The 17,634-nt window shown below is 37.6% G+C and overlaps 1 protein-coding gene across 4 annotated transcripts in view; it reads right to left on the bottom strand.

The window, feature by feature from the left end:
* The window catches only part of WDR33 (WD repeat domain 33), a 67,174-nt gene that overhangs the window by 14,861 nt on the left and 34,679 nt on the right, over nucleotides 1-17,634 (bottom strand). The window contains exons 8-14 of one of the 4 annotated variants that reach the window (XM_084529858.1): nucleotides 3,946-4,072; nucleotides 2,741-2,895; nucleotides 2,528-2,606; nucleotides 1,903-2,013; nucleotides 1,350-1,444; nucleotides 387-473; nucleotides 7-146 (exon numbers count right to left, since the gene is read on the bottom strand). In XM_084529858.1, coding sequence (XP_084385984.1) covers nucleotides 7-146; nucleotides 387-473; nucleotides 1,350-1,444; nucleotides 1,903-2,013; nucleotides 2,528-2,606; nucleotides 2,741-2,895; nucleotides 3,946-4,072 — 794 coding nt within the window. Of the gene's footprint in view, nucleotides 1-6; nucleotides 147-386; nucleotides 1,130-1,349; nucleotides 1,445-1,902; nucleotides 2,014-2,527; nucleotides 2,607-2,740; nucleotides 2,896-3,945; nucleotides 4,073-10,621; nucleotides 15,785-16,070; nucleotides 16,258-17,634 lie in introns of those variants that run through there. The other 3 variants (XR_014696081.1, XM_084529856.1, XM_084529857.1) reach the window with 3 other exon arrangements.

Below are 17,634 nucleotides of genomic sequence, written 5' to 3'. Positions count from 1 at the left end.
ACTTACCTGCTGAAACTGTGCTGGTATTGGTTTTGCATAGGGCACTTTTTTCTGTGGCACCTTTTTTTGGTCCTTTTGCATTACTTCCTCCATTCCCCAATCCAGTCCTGGGATTGTCATTTCAATGTCATTGGACTCATCTTTCCCTTTAACACCAGGAAAGGCAAAAGGTGCAATATAGGTTAGAGAGTAATCTTGTTATTCTCCTTACAGTTTATTTAACAGAAGAGACCACAAGGTTCTCAACTCTTCCTTTCCATTGAAAATATGCAGTTAAGAACCTCAGAAAACAACAGCTGTGCTACCCAATTATATGAAAGGATGAAAGAGAAGTCAAACAGCATCTGGATGGCTCAGGAAAATGCCTCCCTATAGCTGCTACTTACCCATCTGCTCTTGCTCCATGGCTATTTTCAATTGTTCGGGTATTCCCATCCCAGGGATAACTGCTAGGCTGTTGGGTTCCAAATCATCTACAGGAAAACAATAAGTATTTATACTTCAAAAACTTTTGCTTTACGTTATAATTTAATTCTTTCAGCTTCTCACATTCTCACCGTTATGCATTTCACAGCTCTGGGTCAGTTTATAGATCTCATGCATTAATTACAGATATTAAAAGAATTGACAGATTCATAAAACACCCCAAAAGAACAGACATTATATACTTTTAAGAAAAGTGATATTTAGCGTAGGGGGTCCGAAAAGGAAATATCATCTCATACCAATTCCCATTTTTGCAATAACAAATGCATATAGTTTAAAATTTAAATCAGATTAAAATAATGCATTTTAATTGTCATTCCCAAACCCAAAGGGGCAAGTAATAAGAAACATTAATAAACAGATGCAATCCTGGGAATTAAAAAAGGTTGCTGAGGCAATGCTGTAGAGCTGGGCAACCCTGAGCAGCACAAAATTACAAGAATTCTTAAAAGGGAGGAGGGTAAAATTTTAAAGATTTGAGTCAAGTTGAATAATTTGAAAGGTCTTCCTGGTGTAGTTCAGGACTGAGGAAAGTCTTGCAGTCACATAAAGTTTCCAAGAAGAAAAGTAATCTGGAGACAGCACCAGAGGGAGAGCCAAACCTCCTTTCTGTGACTGACAGAGCACGTCTTACCTCCTGGAGCTGTGGAATAAAAGACGACAAATTGTTGGAATAGTGCTTGCTGATAACACAGAGAATAAGATTATTTATTTAAAGAAAAGATATCTTTATCTAGCTAGTCACCAATACTATACTGTCTCATCACCTTACCCAGAAGCTGCACTCTAATGTTAGCTAAATGCCCTAGGCTTGTTCCTAACCCCAAACCCTCTTTTCTCCATGCTCATGGAAATTGCCTTACCGTACTCCACACCATCCTCTGACATTCCAGGCAGCAAATTCAAGTTGTAACGATCTCTCATTTTATCTCCAGGACGATTTCGAGTCCAAAACTTGCTGTTGGTGAAGAGAAATCATACGATCTCAGTAGAAAGTCAAGAACATTAAGTACTTTTAATGTAATTACTGCTTGTTTATTTAAATTTTAATTTCTTGACCATGCAAGGGTTCAACTCCTCCTTATCAAGTTCAGCACTGCATCTGAACATTAGCTCTGAGGTTCAAACAAAAAAATCCCAACAATTACCATATTGAACTGTACAGAACTCACACAATCCCCAAACCTTTCATTTCTTAAGGCTTCCTTAGGTGAAAGATAAGTGAGACAACATTCTACCTTTTAATGTAAAACACATCAGTGCCTTCCCACTTAAATAAGTTTCTTTCTGCTTCCCCTACTGGTTGTGTATCAAAACCATCCTGATCTATTCTTTGCTCACCAATGTTAGGCACCCTTCCAGTTTCTAAATGCATGTATATTCCCTTAGATCTTTTCTCTAAATACTTTGAAATACCTGGTGTGATCGTTTGAGCCTGAACAGAGAATGTGTCCAAGGGGATGCCATGCCAGACTCCAGATCATTCCTTCATGGGCCATTTCCATTCCACCAACTTCCTTCTCAACCCTGATGCATCAAAATATCAATCATTACACACACGAATATCTGCTACAGATACAATATAAAACTTCTGTTATTCAGTTGTTCCTATTCCTCTGTCCCCTACTTTGCTAAAAATTTCAATTCTTTTTCTGTTGCATGTACTTAGATAATTCAGTCATAGGATTTTTTTTTAACTGTATACATATATATATATAATATATATATATTATATATATATATTTTGTTAACTGTATATTTAAAAGCAAAAATACAACATCTCATGAGAAACCCTAAAACTTCAATCATTCATCACCCCCTCAACAAAAGACTACTTTCTGTATGAGCTATTGTATCCTTTAAAATATAACTGCACAGAACAACTTCACAAATGAAGCCTATTCACAAACATCCTCAGTGACAGAGCAAAATTATACCATACACATGCATTCAAAGGAGAAAAGTATATTTTATGTTTGGTATAATGGCTTGCACATCTGATCAACATCTTTTCCAATACGCCAGTAAAAATGCCACGTACCCAACATGCCAGAACAACAGAGAGCCATCAGACCCCCCACTGGCAAACAGCCCTTCATGAACAGGATGCCAGGCCACAGCTGAAATACAAAATAAGCCACAGTCAGAAAGTACAATGCAAGAACTTCTAATTCATGTAAATCAGGATCTCAAAAACTTTCATTTTTAATCCAAACTTACTAATAAAAATTCACAAAATGTAAGAAAAGCTGACCTGTAGCCTCTTTCTTATGACCCCTGAAGACCTGAAGTTCTTCTTTTAGATTACGAATATCAAAGAGCTTGCAGAGATGGTCACGAGAAGCAGTTAGCAGCCAGTTGCCATTCAGATTCAGTTTCACCTCCATCACTGTGTTTTTATGAGCATGTCTGCAAGTACAGAAAGAAAAACACTGTACAGAAACCAGTTTCTCAGATAAATCAAACATGATTATTTACCAGTTGCAAATATTTAGGTCGGCAATAAAGTAGTTCACAGAATCACAGAATGGCTGAGGTTGGAAGGGACCTCTGAAGATCATCTAGTCCAACGCCACCACAGAGCAGGATCACCTAGAGCACCTTGTGCAGGATGGCATACAGGTGGGTTTTGAATATCTCTGGAGAAGAGACTCCACATCCTCTCTGGGCAACCTGTTGTAGTGCTCTGTCATCCTCCCAGTAAAGAAGTGCCCCCCTTTATCGAGCCGGAACCTCCTGTGCTTCAGTTCGTGCCCATTGCCTCTCATCCTGTCACTGGGCACAACTGAAAAGAGACTGGCTCCATCCTCTTGACACCCTCCCCTCAGGTATTCAAATATATGTTAATGAGATCTCCCATCTCCTGTTCTCCAGGCTAAACAGGCCCAGTTCTCTCAGCCTGTCCTTGTGTGACAGGTGCTCCAGTCTTCTGACTGATCCTCTTAGAAGCCCTTCTCCAAACTCCTTCTGGTACTTCTACATCCCTCTGGTACTGGGGAGCCCAGACCTGGGCAGACTTAGTTCAGGCCACTAAACCAGAATACTACAGCTTTCTGTGCAAAGGCCCTGGGCCTTGATATTGTTTCTTCGTATTTTAGAGTAATTGGTAGTGCTCACTGAAACAGAATTCAGTTACTGTTCATGTTTTTACTGCAGCACAAGAAATTTATAATCTGCCAGTTAAACACGTATTTCATTTGTTTTTCAAATGGGAACTGTGTGACTAGGAAATCCATGAATAAAGACAAAGTCAGTTTAAAGAAGGAACATTTAAGTCACAATTTTCAGAGTTCAGACTTGATCTAACCTAGATTTTCTGGCACAGCTAAAGCACCAGCTTTCTATTTGAAGTAATTGTGTATGGCTGAAAAGACATGAGGCAAAAAGCTAAAAAGAGACAGTGGTTTTATGCAGATAGCTTGTACTTGAGCAAAGCAAAGTCTGTGGACATGAACTTACAGAGTGGCAAGGCTCTGGCCAGTCTTTGGATCCCAGAACTTGATCGGCTGTTGGCTATCTTTACTTCCTGATACAACTAAACCCTTTGTTGGATGCCAGTCAACACATTTCACATCTGCTCCGTGTCCTGTTAATAATATAAAAGTCATTCATTTAGAAATTTAATTGAAATTGAAAAGGCATCAAAAATTAAGGGCTTACTTAATATACTTAATATAACTGTAATATAAAACTAAACAAAAAAATCACACAGCACAGTTCACAAAACACAAATTCAAGCTAAAGAGAAACTCTCCCAGGATAGTTAAGTAGCACTAATCACTGGGAGCATCTTCTCAGATTACAGCACATGAACCAAGCTCACTTCAACATAAGCATTCTCTACAATATTTCTGCTGAAACTGGTACTTCTTTGGGGGGGAGGGGGAGAGGGGGCTGGCCCCATACTATTACACAGTATTTTAAGCAGAAGCTAAAGAAGCATTTCCATAGAGGCGTTAAAGGAAAATACCCCGTGACACTTTCTGTAAAGTACTGTAGAAGTGAAAGGCAAGCATGTACGTGTTCCCATCCTATCAGTACTACTCTTTTGTCATTCTGTCAGAAAATAAGTAAAGAAATTAAATCATGGATCTGAAAACTAAATTAGCACATGATGAAAAGAAATCTTATGAGATGTAACCTGTTATCAGGCCAAAAGGATTCAGGTTTTTCTAACAGTCAAGAGTTGGGAGAGAAAAACCCTCATGATATCATTTCAATTTACACTGACTGACTGACCTTGCCAGAGAATCTGTGCTGCTCAGGTGATATAAAATCTGTCACAAAGAAATGCCTATTACTGCTACACAATAAAATGAGGAGATTTCTGAGCTGGAATATAGGAATTGACACAAGAAATAATGAATGATAATTTCTTTCTCTAGTATCTCTCCATGCCATCCCACTTCAATAGAAAACCAACAGCAACAGTCAATGCCAGAAAATGAGGCAGCATGCGATAACTAAAGAAAAAAGCAAGGTGAGAAAAGAAGGGACGTCTGTAACAAAGAGGCATTGAAGTCATAAAACGGTATGGAAAAATGGTATGGAAAAATGATACCATGTTGCATCAAAGCCAAACAGGCCCTATCAGACAGTTCTTCCAGGTACTGCCTTCCTTCAAGGTGGAACACGTAACTTGAAGCAGCACAAGCTTACTCAATATAGGCCTCAACTCAACAAAACATTAGAAATTAATGACTTTAATTTTCCTGAGGGCACAGAAAAGTCCAGCTAGGAAAAGCATTGTACTTCTGTCTTACAAGCAAAATTTAAACACACAAAGCACACTTTCCATCAAGCGAGTGCAACTTCTTGACCCAAGAAGAAGTTGATACAACTTTGGTGAACATACAGATAACAACTTCAAGGACTGAATGGATGGAAAGTATGGATGAAGGAAGTCAATTCTCCTCCCCCAGCCACAGCAGGCAGAATTGGCCTCAGAACACGCTGGTCTCAGGGAAGGGCAGGATCCTCAAGCTGCAAAGACTGTACATGTGCTGGTCTTTCCTACCAACACAGAGGCACTCCCAGAGGTATTGTTTCTTCTTTCTCTCAGGTTCTTCTGGTGCAGAAAGAACTAGAAGGTACTGTCTGTCTGGATTTGCTCTGGCTAAGTCCATTTCAAATGAAACAGGAAAGAGAAGGCTGAGCAAGTCTTGGTTCTGTGTGTTTATTTGGGAGGAGCAATTCCACCAGTAGTAAGAAAGAACTTTCCCTTAATAGTGGAAAGCAAATTCATGCTTGCAAGTTTTCAACTGACAGTATTCTGTGGGTACCTGGTATCCTGCAGCCTCCAGAAAGACAGCAAGGGCAACAACAGAAATGTTCTATTAAGGTTTATAACTGGCTGAACCATATGAAAATCTGCTCAGACTAGAATATGCTAGTAATATCATAGATATAAAGCAAAAAAGCCAGGAAAAAAATAAAATAATTGCCCATATGGACATGAATTTCATTGGCCTTGCTGCTCCTGAAATAAAGAGACTTAGAAATGGAACAATGCTTAGAGACAAAGAGCTACTCTCTGCTTGGTGAGACTGCATCTGGAAAATGAGTGATGCTGGCAGAAGGCCATCTCTGGATAAAAGCTCACCCTGTGCAATGCCTCCTTTAGGCTTTTCTTTGGAGATCTAACATGAGTTAAGCCAACCCAAATACGTATCCCAGGCAAAGAAAGGCTCAGACTGAGCCTTAAAGTTCAGAGCCACTCTTTGAAACAGAGCAACTGATGCACCCATCCTGTAAAGTTTCAAAAGGGAGTGATGATGATGGGCAGTACAGGAGTGATGTGCTTCTTGTAAGCCAGATTGGACAGTTACTGCATATCAGCTCCAAACCACAAAGTTAAAGGGTAGTAACAAAATGCCAAGACACTTGGAACCTCTAACCAGAGCAGCTAAATCAATAGGTACTGATCAGCAAGATTTAATCACCAGCAGCTTATGAAAATTGACCACAGTGACCAGAAGAAACCAAGTGTATCACTTGTGGAAAAACACAGCCATCATAAAGACAGTTAACCAAAATTTTCTAGAGAGATCAATCTTTCAACCAGCGGGCTTTGTATTATAGCAATAGTAGGGAAAGCACAGGACCCTCCTTTTTTAGCTAATCACAATGATCTATCCTGCCCACAAGAGAGGCATCTTTTAGACCAAGTCCTGCCCTAAGTGGGATCAGAGCAGGGAGCCAGACTCACCTGTGGTACAGAATCCCTATCACCAAGCACCACACTCTGAAAAAAATCATGCAAACCTCTGTAGTTTGCATTCTTTACTTGCTGGCTCGCACAGCTGGCTCTGTAACTCCAGCAGCTGCACAGACATCTCTGACCCAGCAGAGCCGGTGGGCCAGGATAGGAACTGCACCATCTGAACAGCACTTCCCCCACCTGCACCAGGGATGCCTGCCAGAGCATTTTCCTATCTTGCAGGGATGCTCAAAGGACAAATGAATTGAAGTGTGGGAACTGTTTATAAATCATGATAAGGAAAGGATTATAAACAACTGGAAGAAGAGGAAGACTGAAGATAAAGATTTTTGATAAACTGAACTCATTTAAAATCATGCTGAGAACATCTGAGCATAAAATGATATGCTAACATTTGTCAGTTTTAGTGTACTAAAGCTACTCAAAAACTTAAATTCTGCAGAAAAAAAATCAATGAAAACTAATGCATTAAAAATAAATACATGAAAGAATTTTCTCTAATATTTTTTCATATACATAAGTTTCTGAAAAAAGTAACTGTAGTCACAATCCAGTTAGGTAATTAAAATACTGATTGTTAATACTTCTAGACTACTTATTTGAAGAACTGTTCTTTAAAGAACACTGAACAAACATTCTGGCTGGTAGAAAAAGAGTATCAAGATGTGACAAGATCACGTGTAATAGTTTTTGATCAAATCCAGCAGGACACAAGTATGAAAAAGTGCACAGAAATTTAAGATCTTATTTTGTTCCCTCAACCTATTTTCTGCATGTATGACTTAGTGAATTCTAGATATAGTATAAAAAAATCACTGCTGCAGATCATTGCCTTTTGATCAGCGTGTAAACAGATCCATATATTTTACAATACAACTGTGTACAGATACCGTATTTAATGGTGTAGCTCAACTTTTTCCTTTACCTCCTTTTCCCTAGGAATGAGCCCCGTTTCACAGCACGTAAATGGGCAAGCGGACATTATGGATGATACTGTAGGATTTCTAGATCCTTCTCAGCAATTTTTGGATGTTTATACACATATTGAGGTGACACTACCTTAGAGCACCTTCCTGTACTTTTGTAACATTCAAACACAGATGAACGTTTCTAACAGCATATATTTTAAAGAATGAATGTAGACATTTAACTGCAACAATGCTGTTTCTTTCTTCCTTAGAACTTAAAAAAAAAAAAAAAAAAAAAAAATCATCATTCTCATAGGCTCATCATTCTCATTTTAAATGGGGGTGAATAGCACTGCATACCCTTTACTTCAATTAGTCAGACTTAAAGTTTTTTCCTCACCACACACATCAGTGCTCCCCTTCCTGTAATCTGTACCCCTGAAAGAATAAGCCACCCCTCAGAGGAGCAGGCCCTTTGTATGGGACTATTTCCAGGGCGTCCACAACAGAGCACAATAGAAACAAGACCATCTGCAAATCAAAGACAACTGAAAACAGCCACGTTAACAACAAGACGTTCTGTTCTCTATATCATTCCCTTAGACTTTATTAGTTGCTTCCGGATCACTATCAAATTAGATTATTCTGCTTATTCCATTCTTATGGAAGGCTTTTGAAATTTAATCAGGCAGTTATCCATTAGCCCAGCGATTCCCTGCTTCCGTGCACATCCCACTTAGGACCTGAGCACCACTTCGCTATCAGAAATGAGAATACTACTCTTAAGTAGTGTTTAGCTAACATTGGCCAGGTTAGCAATAAGGGTAAGGATATTTTAATTCCAGGAACTTCTGTTCGTTGTCCCATCACGTTATGAGAACTACGCACCCCCTGAAAGCTGCCCTGTGAGCAAGGTGACCTCCTGTTCTCCACTCCAAATAGGAATCCTGGAGAAACCCTCTCCATACACAGCATGCCTTCTCTTTTTAGCATAGTGTGGGAGGTTGATGAATAAGAAACTAAACGAAAAGGTCCTTTCCGCCTGCAACAATAATGCTTCAAACTACTTTTAGATCCGCGTTCCCTAAAATTAAATTTTCTTTTCTGAACACAGAATCTGCTCACAGAATCTTTCTCTAGCTCTCTACTAGGTTATAAAAATGGTATCTGGAGAGACTGGCAGAGCTTTAATCTACCCATAGGGAATGTCTCCTGTATCGTCAATATTTCTCTAGACCAGCAGCCAAACAGGACATAATCAAGTCTTGTTCACAAAGCCCATTTTTACAGTTCTATAATCATACTGTCTTATTTTCAGACAAAAGTTGTTTAAAACAGGATTTTATTATTTTTTTGTTAAGCTCTGACGAAACAGGTGTGAGTAAACAATAGATTTCCCAGTTCGACCCTACTGAACAGGTAATCAGACTCAAATATGAGAAGTCAAAAAGCCCCCAAAACGCAATTCTGTAGATGAGTTTAGAATTTGTATATGCTAGTGTATGTGCAGCAGGACTTAACACCACTTGGTGAAGAGTCTGAATTCTGCAAAAACCTACAACAGTTAGCAAGAAAGAGCTTGAACATAATGCTAGTTATGTGCTCATATAGTGGCAAATGCACGGCAAAAATCCTGAAACCATCTTACGTTAAATGCAATTACCAGCAATGGCATGCAGGAATCTGAATTCTTTGTATCAGTGGAAATTCAATGACAATGTCTTAAATAGGGATTTCTACAGAGGGGGAAAAACATTTAGGTCCCAGTACATAAGGAAACTGGGTCATGCAGAGTTCTGTCTTCAAACAAGGGACTACTCACATGTTAAAGGGAATGTTTAAATTCTTCAGTGAAGGCAGAATGCTGGGCAACTTCCAAAGCTGAAATACTTTGCTTTGAACAAAAACAAAAATTATGCAACTGAAAATGTCTATTTTAGATCTTGGGGGGGAGGGGGGTTGGCGGGAATTTTTTTTTTTTTTTCCCCCTAAGTCATTGAATACACTTAGAGTAAAATCTACAATCATTATAGAGACACCTTTCCTTTTAAAGGGATTTGGCTTTTTTTTTATTATTATTTTTTTTAATTTTCTGAAAATAGTTTTGAGCATACCACATCTACACCCAATCAGGTCACTTCCTGTGTATGTTGCAAAACATATGGAGACAAAATAAGCGTGAGAGCAGGTTGGGCAATATCTCTGGAAGTAACGGGAAGAGCATCTGTAACACACAAAGAGCTGTTTAACATTTTCGTAGCAGTGAGGACTACATGACTGTCCTCAAAGTATGCATGTTTTACAATTTCTAATCCTAAGACATAATTAAGTTTTATGTAGATTTATCACAGAATTATTATCAACAAGTTGTTTTAGTTTGTAAAAACATAACATTTTCATTCATTTTGTTTAATTGGTGTTCAGATTTTCAGCTTACCACTATTTTTATGCACTTAGCCAAAAAAATCATGCATAACATTAAGTGGATCTCTGTTAGAGTTTACCTATGCGATGATGCTTTGAAATGCAGCACAATGCTTAGTGGAGTGCAACAGTCACGATTTCTAATAGAGAAGTCATCACCAGTTTTAAATAGGAAGCAGTCAGGAAGCTCAGAACTAGCTAAAGAGAAATTACAGGAGAAATAGGACAGTATAAAAGGGAAAGACACGCCAAATGACAACTGTCCAACACCTTATTCAATAAATATGTTAGTGTGGACAAAGAACAGTTTTTCAACAGCGTTAGAACTAAAATATTTATGAAAACGCAGATTGGATTTTACTTCACGCTTAGGCACACTTGTCTGGGACAATTCCCATGACATTTCTTGCAATTCCTTTTCAGTTACTCATTAGAGAATCAATAGGGCTTCATTAAAATTAAAAATATAGGACAGTATACTATTTTTTTTCTGGTTACTATATCTGTAAAGTAGCTAGGACGAGATGTTTTCTGTTCAAAAATTAGCCAGCCTACTTCGAAAGCAGCAACACACTTGCTTTTCATTGACAGAAAGCATTTATTTAGAACAGTATTTACATTTAACGATTTTAAAAATAAATGTACAAGAGACATTAAAAAAGGAACAGTAATTATAAGAGAAATTCTCATCCTTCTTAACATAATCAGCTCACAGGAGCCAAAAAAACCACTCCCTCATGGAGAAACTGTCCCACAGTTTTATACTGCTTGTTTTCTGGCACCTTCCTTTCAAGTACCTGTTACTAGCCACTGGATCTGAAATAGTCTGCACAGCATCTAACGAGCATTTGCAGTCTGAAGCCATCAGACAAGATGGCTCTCCTCTTTAATACTACATTGCAATTACTACATAATGCCATGCAGGAATTGTGTGAGTGGAACAGTGTCTAGGAATAGAACAACTGGCAGGCCCTGAAGGAAAGAAAAAGTGTAAACTTGAGAGATAAAAAAAATCAATGATTTTGTTGATTGTTAGTCCACAGTTTCCACAGATTTGTGTCTTTTTATTTGGGCATAAAACAAATTTGCTGGGCAGCATGTTTTTTTTTGTTGTAAAAACACCAAACATATCCCAGAAAAGCATGAGCTTTCACTATAAAATGTTCCTGGTGAAGTCCTCCAAACATAAACTACACAGGTGTTTTTGGAGTATGCTGGTAGTGTGAACCACCAAGTTCAAAAAGAAAATGAAGCAATGTCACAAGTCTGATTAGAATGTCAAATACTTTGAAGCTTCACGACAGTTTACCTCAAAAGTAACTACTCCACTGTTGTTCAGTCAGAACATGCACTTATAAAAAAAAAAGGGGAATGTACTAAAAACTGATGCCTAATAAGCGAGGTAAATTTAAAATGCACTGATCCAACAGTAGCTACAGTGTTGTTGGTTTTTTATTTTTTTTTAAATGCATAGTTAAGACACTTGCTCATCACTTAATTACTACGAATGTTTACCCACTTGCTGCCAATCAAAGCGTCAAAATCTCCAGCCTTTCCACCTGCTTGTCAAGCCTTTGCATGTTACACCTGATCTTTATTATACACACCCCTAAGGAAAGTCTGAGATTTTTAGAAGTAACACAAAGAAGGAATGCCAAAAAAAACAGCATTGATTTATACTAAATTGTAACTTAACTTGAAGCTATCACAGAAATTTTTTTTGGATCCTAAAATCCATCAAGGCAATTTAGCAAAAGAAATTTTGGAAAAGAAGGAAATTAGGGCACACTGCAGAATTTGGTACCAGCTGACCTCAAGCTCTGGACTCTGACTGCAATTTCAGTCGAGGACATAAGCAGTAGAGATGGAATATTTAGTTCCAAACTCAGGGAAGAGAAACGTATTTCCACAGAAGCTAACAGTAACCATCAATAATCATTTTCTGTACTTCTTTTCTTTAGCATCCTGTTAGAAGTTCTCTAAATGTCTGCTGGCAATTATGGCTGTCACAAGAGAAAAGCAGAGCTCAAATACTTAGTTTAGAGGCTAATCCCAGTTTCAAACCAATGTTATGACCAACATGAGCAGACAACGTTCTTAGCAAGCTGCTAAAACCAAGGATTAATTTTGGTGGACCACAGCTAAAGAGGCGGTGGGAAGTTTTTATCTAACTTCATACACCCTTGCTCCCAAGCAAACACAGAATCCTTTAATAAAAATGCCCAATCCAGAAGGACTACTAAAATCTTTCAGTTAACTTGATCTTCCTTGTTTGAAAGAATAGGTTTCAGCGTCACTTATGGTTATTACTAAAGGGCAAGTTCCTACTTTAAATCCCATTGAGAGAAGAGATACTACCAACTCTCTCTTCTACTAGAAAGATTACTTTTAGAGACAGCGACGATCATCTGGGCAGTCACAGAAGAGGAATGCTTGTTAGGTGCTTTTCACTTCAAGGAACAGCATATATACACAAACCTTTTTTCTTGCCAACAAAAAAAACAGGTAAGCTACATTTGATAGCAACTTTACCAACATAGAACATCCCATAAGTACAAGACATTTATAATTTTATCCAAAGAAATAATGATTTTAGGTAAAAAGAAGTTAGAGAACATATCTTCTTCAGTTCTAGAACAAATACCCCATGAGCAACTGCTCTCAATAATAAGTGAAGAGCTGACCCAGGGGTAAGGTGGGGGGACAACAGAAGGACGGTCAAATTTGGTGTAGTCTCTAGGAAGGAATTTACTGGTTTCAGACAGAAATCCAGGCAATTAGCAAGTACAAGAAATTCAAGAAGGGATACACAGAGATCATTTAAAATGCTCTTTGCACTCTACACTACCACCAGGACTGAGCAAACTAGGAAGCAGCAGGTCTACTGAAGTAAACTGGCGGCAGAAAGCATTGCACATGACGTTGGCCTGAGTTAAAAGCACTGTTCTTTCTATACAGAAGAAAAGCTGAATAGAGTGGAGAATTCTCATCTCAAGGGCAAGGGACCTATTTTACAACAACATAAAAAAAAAAAAAAGAGAGAAAGGGCTGTAAATTATGAAGAGAGACAAACACTCGAAATGAGCAGTGTACCAGTAACAAAAATTAGAAAAAAATGGCATGTAACATACAGTGACTTACAAACACGTCTGATCCGTTACTGAGCTTGGGGCTAACAAAGAGAAACAAGGAGATTAACATGAAAAAAAAACATTTTCAGGGCAAAAATGCAATTAAAATGCTGGAGCAAAATGATCTGAATAGTGTTGCAGGAACTTGATAGAGCTAATAGCTTCCACTGAAATTCCAAGTAGCAAAGAAAAAGCTGGGCTCACAAGAGATAGAAACAAGGATTGTTTCATCATTGTCTTGCTTCAATTTTCTGCACTATTGATGCCCTTTTACCTCCTTGTATTTTCCTCAGCTTTCCTCTATCACCACTACATCTCTGGATTCAGTTCTCTTTCCAGCCCCCTATTAGTTATGAAATCTTTTGCAAAATCTTTTCCTCATTCAGATTTAAAAATTACACTGAAGTCCCTGTTTAAGCAGGGAAACCCAAAACTTACTTATCTTCTAAAAATAGGTCCCCTAATTAAGGGACTGCTGTGTAGAGAGTGTGGCTGTATAAATATAAATGAAGCTCTATAAAACACCATGCACACCCATGTACCACTTTAAATTCCACAAGCACATGAATGGATCAAACAGTAAAACTCTTTGCGTGTGATGGTGCTGAAAACTTACCAGGGATTTTGCGCGATAAAACCTAACGAAGAAAGGGAGAGATGTCAACAGGAAGAAATGGGATAAAACGATCCAAAGAGTACTTAAATAATTCTGCTACGTGAAAATCAGGAGAAAAAAAATGGAGAATGTAAAAGTCGACATAGGTGGTTATGAGACAGAAAGGCCAAGGGGACCTATCAACAATTTAAATAGGGTTGCAAACAGCATTGAAAACAATTAGTGGAAAATGCTGTTTTCAGCTGACATCAGAAGCAATGTGAACAAAATCAGCGGGATTTGATCTTAAGTGCAAGGGAAAAAAAGCTTTTCTTCACGTAAAAAAAAAATACAGGTGTGAAACAGATTGCCTATGATACCATATTAAGAGACTGTTCTTTCAAGACTGGAATAAAGAATACAGCAATTAAATAAGCCCTTCCACACCATATTAAATACAGATGGATTAGATGCTTCTTTGAATCCTATGTTTCTTGAAATGACTACAGGTTAGATTTTATTTTTTAAACTAATTCTTTCAAATAAATAACAATAAAAAAGACATTTGTTTTGCAACCAGCATTAAGTGTGTTGTTTCCCTCTGTAATGCAGTCTGTGACTGAATCTGTATTTGAATCTAGAGGGGTGTGTACACAGTAGCATGTTAAAAAGCTCCAAAACAAGCATAGGAAGAATGATGTGGAGGTTTGCAGGACAGTATCATAAAAACATAACAATCACACATATATAATAAGTGGATATTCTTGTGAATTAAGCAGAAAAGCCTTCAATTCAAAAGCCACATCTACAGCTGGGGCAAATAACTCAGGATGTTATTGTATGCTCCTCCATGGAAACACCAGAAATATTGTCTTGATCTTTTTTTTTTTTCTCAAAAAAAAAAAAAAAAAAAAAAAAAGGCAGGGAAGAAATTAAATCATTATATAAAATACGCAAACCCAAATGACGTGGACAAAAAGAAGAATCCAGGATAAAAAATGTCCATCTATTTTTAAGTGCAAGCATAGGAGAAAAGGAAGAGATTATCTCCTCATCAATGCTGAGGAAAAAAAAGAAAACTTTTTTTCTGAAACATTCATCTTGCCTGCAGATTTTTAACTCAGTCATCTTTGTTACAAGAATAGACAGAAGCAATCATATTAGTACTAAAGATTTTTATTATTCCTATTCTGGAAATAAAAGTTGAAAATATAAACAAGTTATCCATGGGATACGATTACTTCTTGGTTTTTAGAGCAGTACGTTATATGAAAACACTACCACAAAAGCTAGACCTCAACCATGCAAAAGCCAACAACAGATGTGTTTAAAAAAAAAAAAAAAGTGGGCTCAAACCACCAAAAGAAAATGTCAAGTAGATAATCAGTTTAACATAAAAGGCTAAACGTAACAAGTGCTTACTGCATGGATGTGATTCAGAAAGAAGTTATTTCCTAAGGAATCTAAGTTACTCTCAATATTTTTTGTAGCAGTTCTTGAAGTGTTGTTTTCTTGTTTTGTTTTTTAAATCTTACATGAAGAAATGAGGAAGTAAATATAAAATACCTTTTCAGACTCAGAAAGGTACAAACCAGTCCACGTAATACCAATGAACTGGGACCATATATGAAAGTAAAGACAGAAGACAGAAGCAAAAAGGCAGTACTTTTAGAAAAAATGGGACACATCTGCAAAATAAAAGAAGGAACAAAGTATGCACGTTAAGAATGTAAATAGTGAGGGAAAAGTCATCACCAGGAAAAGGTTGCTAGCCTGGCCCTTGAAAGGAACTGATCTGTGCTCTTCAAATAAAAAACATTTTAAAGTACTGCCTGTGCTGTGTACAAATACTCAGGCTGTGGAATGGAAAAGTGCTGTATTTCTCTTTAAGGAAGCTGGACTTTAGAAATCTTCTGTAAAATAAAGTTATTGATAAATAGAGGTAGTGACTTCGCAAGAGATAGTTAAGTCTCATCTCCAGTTATGCAGATAATTCTCCATACGTGGTCCCATTCAAATGCTAACAGAAGTAAAGATAAAAAAAAAAGATCACTTTCATGGAAGACAGCGTCATTTTTGTTTTCGAACAGGCTACATTAACGCATGACATTGATAATGAAGTAACCACAGAGGAAACTGAAAGAGGTATTTCTTGGCAAAATGATGCAAAAAGATGACAGCTCTGCCAAAATCACATTTTGATTTTTAATATATTGGTTAATACAGCAACCCTGTACTTGGGAGCATCAAAGAGCATTTTAACCTTAAAAATTATTTAAAAAAAAAAAAGAGGAAGCTTTAGCAGGTATAACCCATGTCAACAGTTTATTTTCAGTGCAAGTTAAAATACAGTTATTGCTTTAATACACAGAATACACCTTCATTAGACTAGCCTCTGGTTTTGGATCACATATTCCCTTGTGAATTATCTGCTGCTAGATGCAGTGTTACAGGTGTCAACGTGTCATGAACATGGTGACTGCGACACAAGCACTACAGTGGAGGAAAAAGCACAGCAGGTTCAGAAATACCTGGCCTTAAGGAAAAGTTTCTTGATCTATTGGAGACTGGGCTTTAATTATTTGTATGCCTTCAGCAGTATCCTAACCTCCCCAAGACAGCACAAAAGTGAGGTTGTTTGTGCCCCTGTGTCAGTGCATCTTTCTCACGAGGAAACATGGGGGGCTAAGTTCTTAGAGTGAGACACGCAATGCATAACAGATGCATCCTATGGTAAAATAAACAGCAAAAAACATTATTCCTGCTACTGTGTGCAAAGAAGTAGACTTTAAATAAAAGCCTGACATACCTCACATAGTTTTTATGAAGAGATTTTTATTCTAGATGAATGAAAAGAAACTTTTTCTGAGGGACAGATGTCCTACATGATTAATACAATTTACCACCTTCCACTACCAGCAAATTTATTCAGACTGGTTGGAACTGGAATTCCATTCACCCGCCATCTGATCAGTAGAACACATTCCTTAAACCAGCAGGATTAGCAGCTGCTACCGCACAGATGTCCAATTCACAATAATTGTCACCAGAGAGTATAGACTATAATACATTGAAAACATTAATTTGCTTTTCACTCCTACACGAGTCCTCTTGTCTGTGCAAGGATTGCAAAGAGCAGACGTGGCAGGAAAAATATTCTGATGCTCTTCATGTCTACTAAATTCAATATTAATTTCTAAGTTTACCAATCTTATTTACTAGTATTTCTAGTAAATAATTTCTACGGAATAAAACACTATCATCAGAACCTTCTTTAAGTTTCAGTGAAGTGCTATGGCTTTCTAGATGCTACCTGATGTAGCTACAGTGATAATACCTGATAGGATGGAGTTCTGCAGACACCAATGCAAGTTCAACCATCATGCAGAACAGAGATTTCATTACCAGTACTTCCATCTAGACTTACTGGGCACAGAGATCATTATGATGAAAATGTAGACTGAAACATATACAGTTAAGTGCTCGTAAGCAGGAAGACTGTATATTTCTTGAAGAATTCCTTGATGCAGGAAAAGTAAAATGGTAGTTGGAGGGAAGCACACAGCATGTGAAGAAGCCTTTGAGCAAGCAGGATTTTTTTTGCAGACAGAAAGCAGCAATTACATATCTACAAAAACGGCAGGACAGCACCTGCTATTTAAAGCCGCTACCATTCCAATTTTTGTAGTGTGAACAAAAATTCAAAGTTTAAAATTAGCATTAAAAATTCTGATTATGTTTTTGTAAGTGCCTGGTTTTAAGTCACCAACAAGCATAACACATACTGCAGAAATGCTTACATAGATGATGGGAATGATATTTTTTTCTCCACTTCTTTGGAAACAAGTAATATTCCTGGTAAGTTTTGAA

This window comes from Aythya ferina (assembly GCF_964211825.1).
Source record: "Aythya ferina genome assembly, chromosome: 9".
Classification (NCBI taxonomy): domain Eukaryota; kingdom Metazoa; phylum Chordata; class Aves; order Anseriformes; family Anatidae; genus Aythya; species Aythya ferina.
The sequence above is the reverse complement of the archived record's forward strand: the minus strand, read 5'-3'. Positions and strand labels throughout refer to the sequence as shown.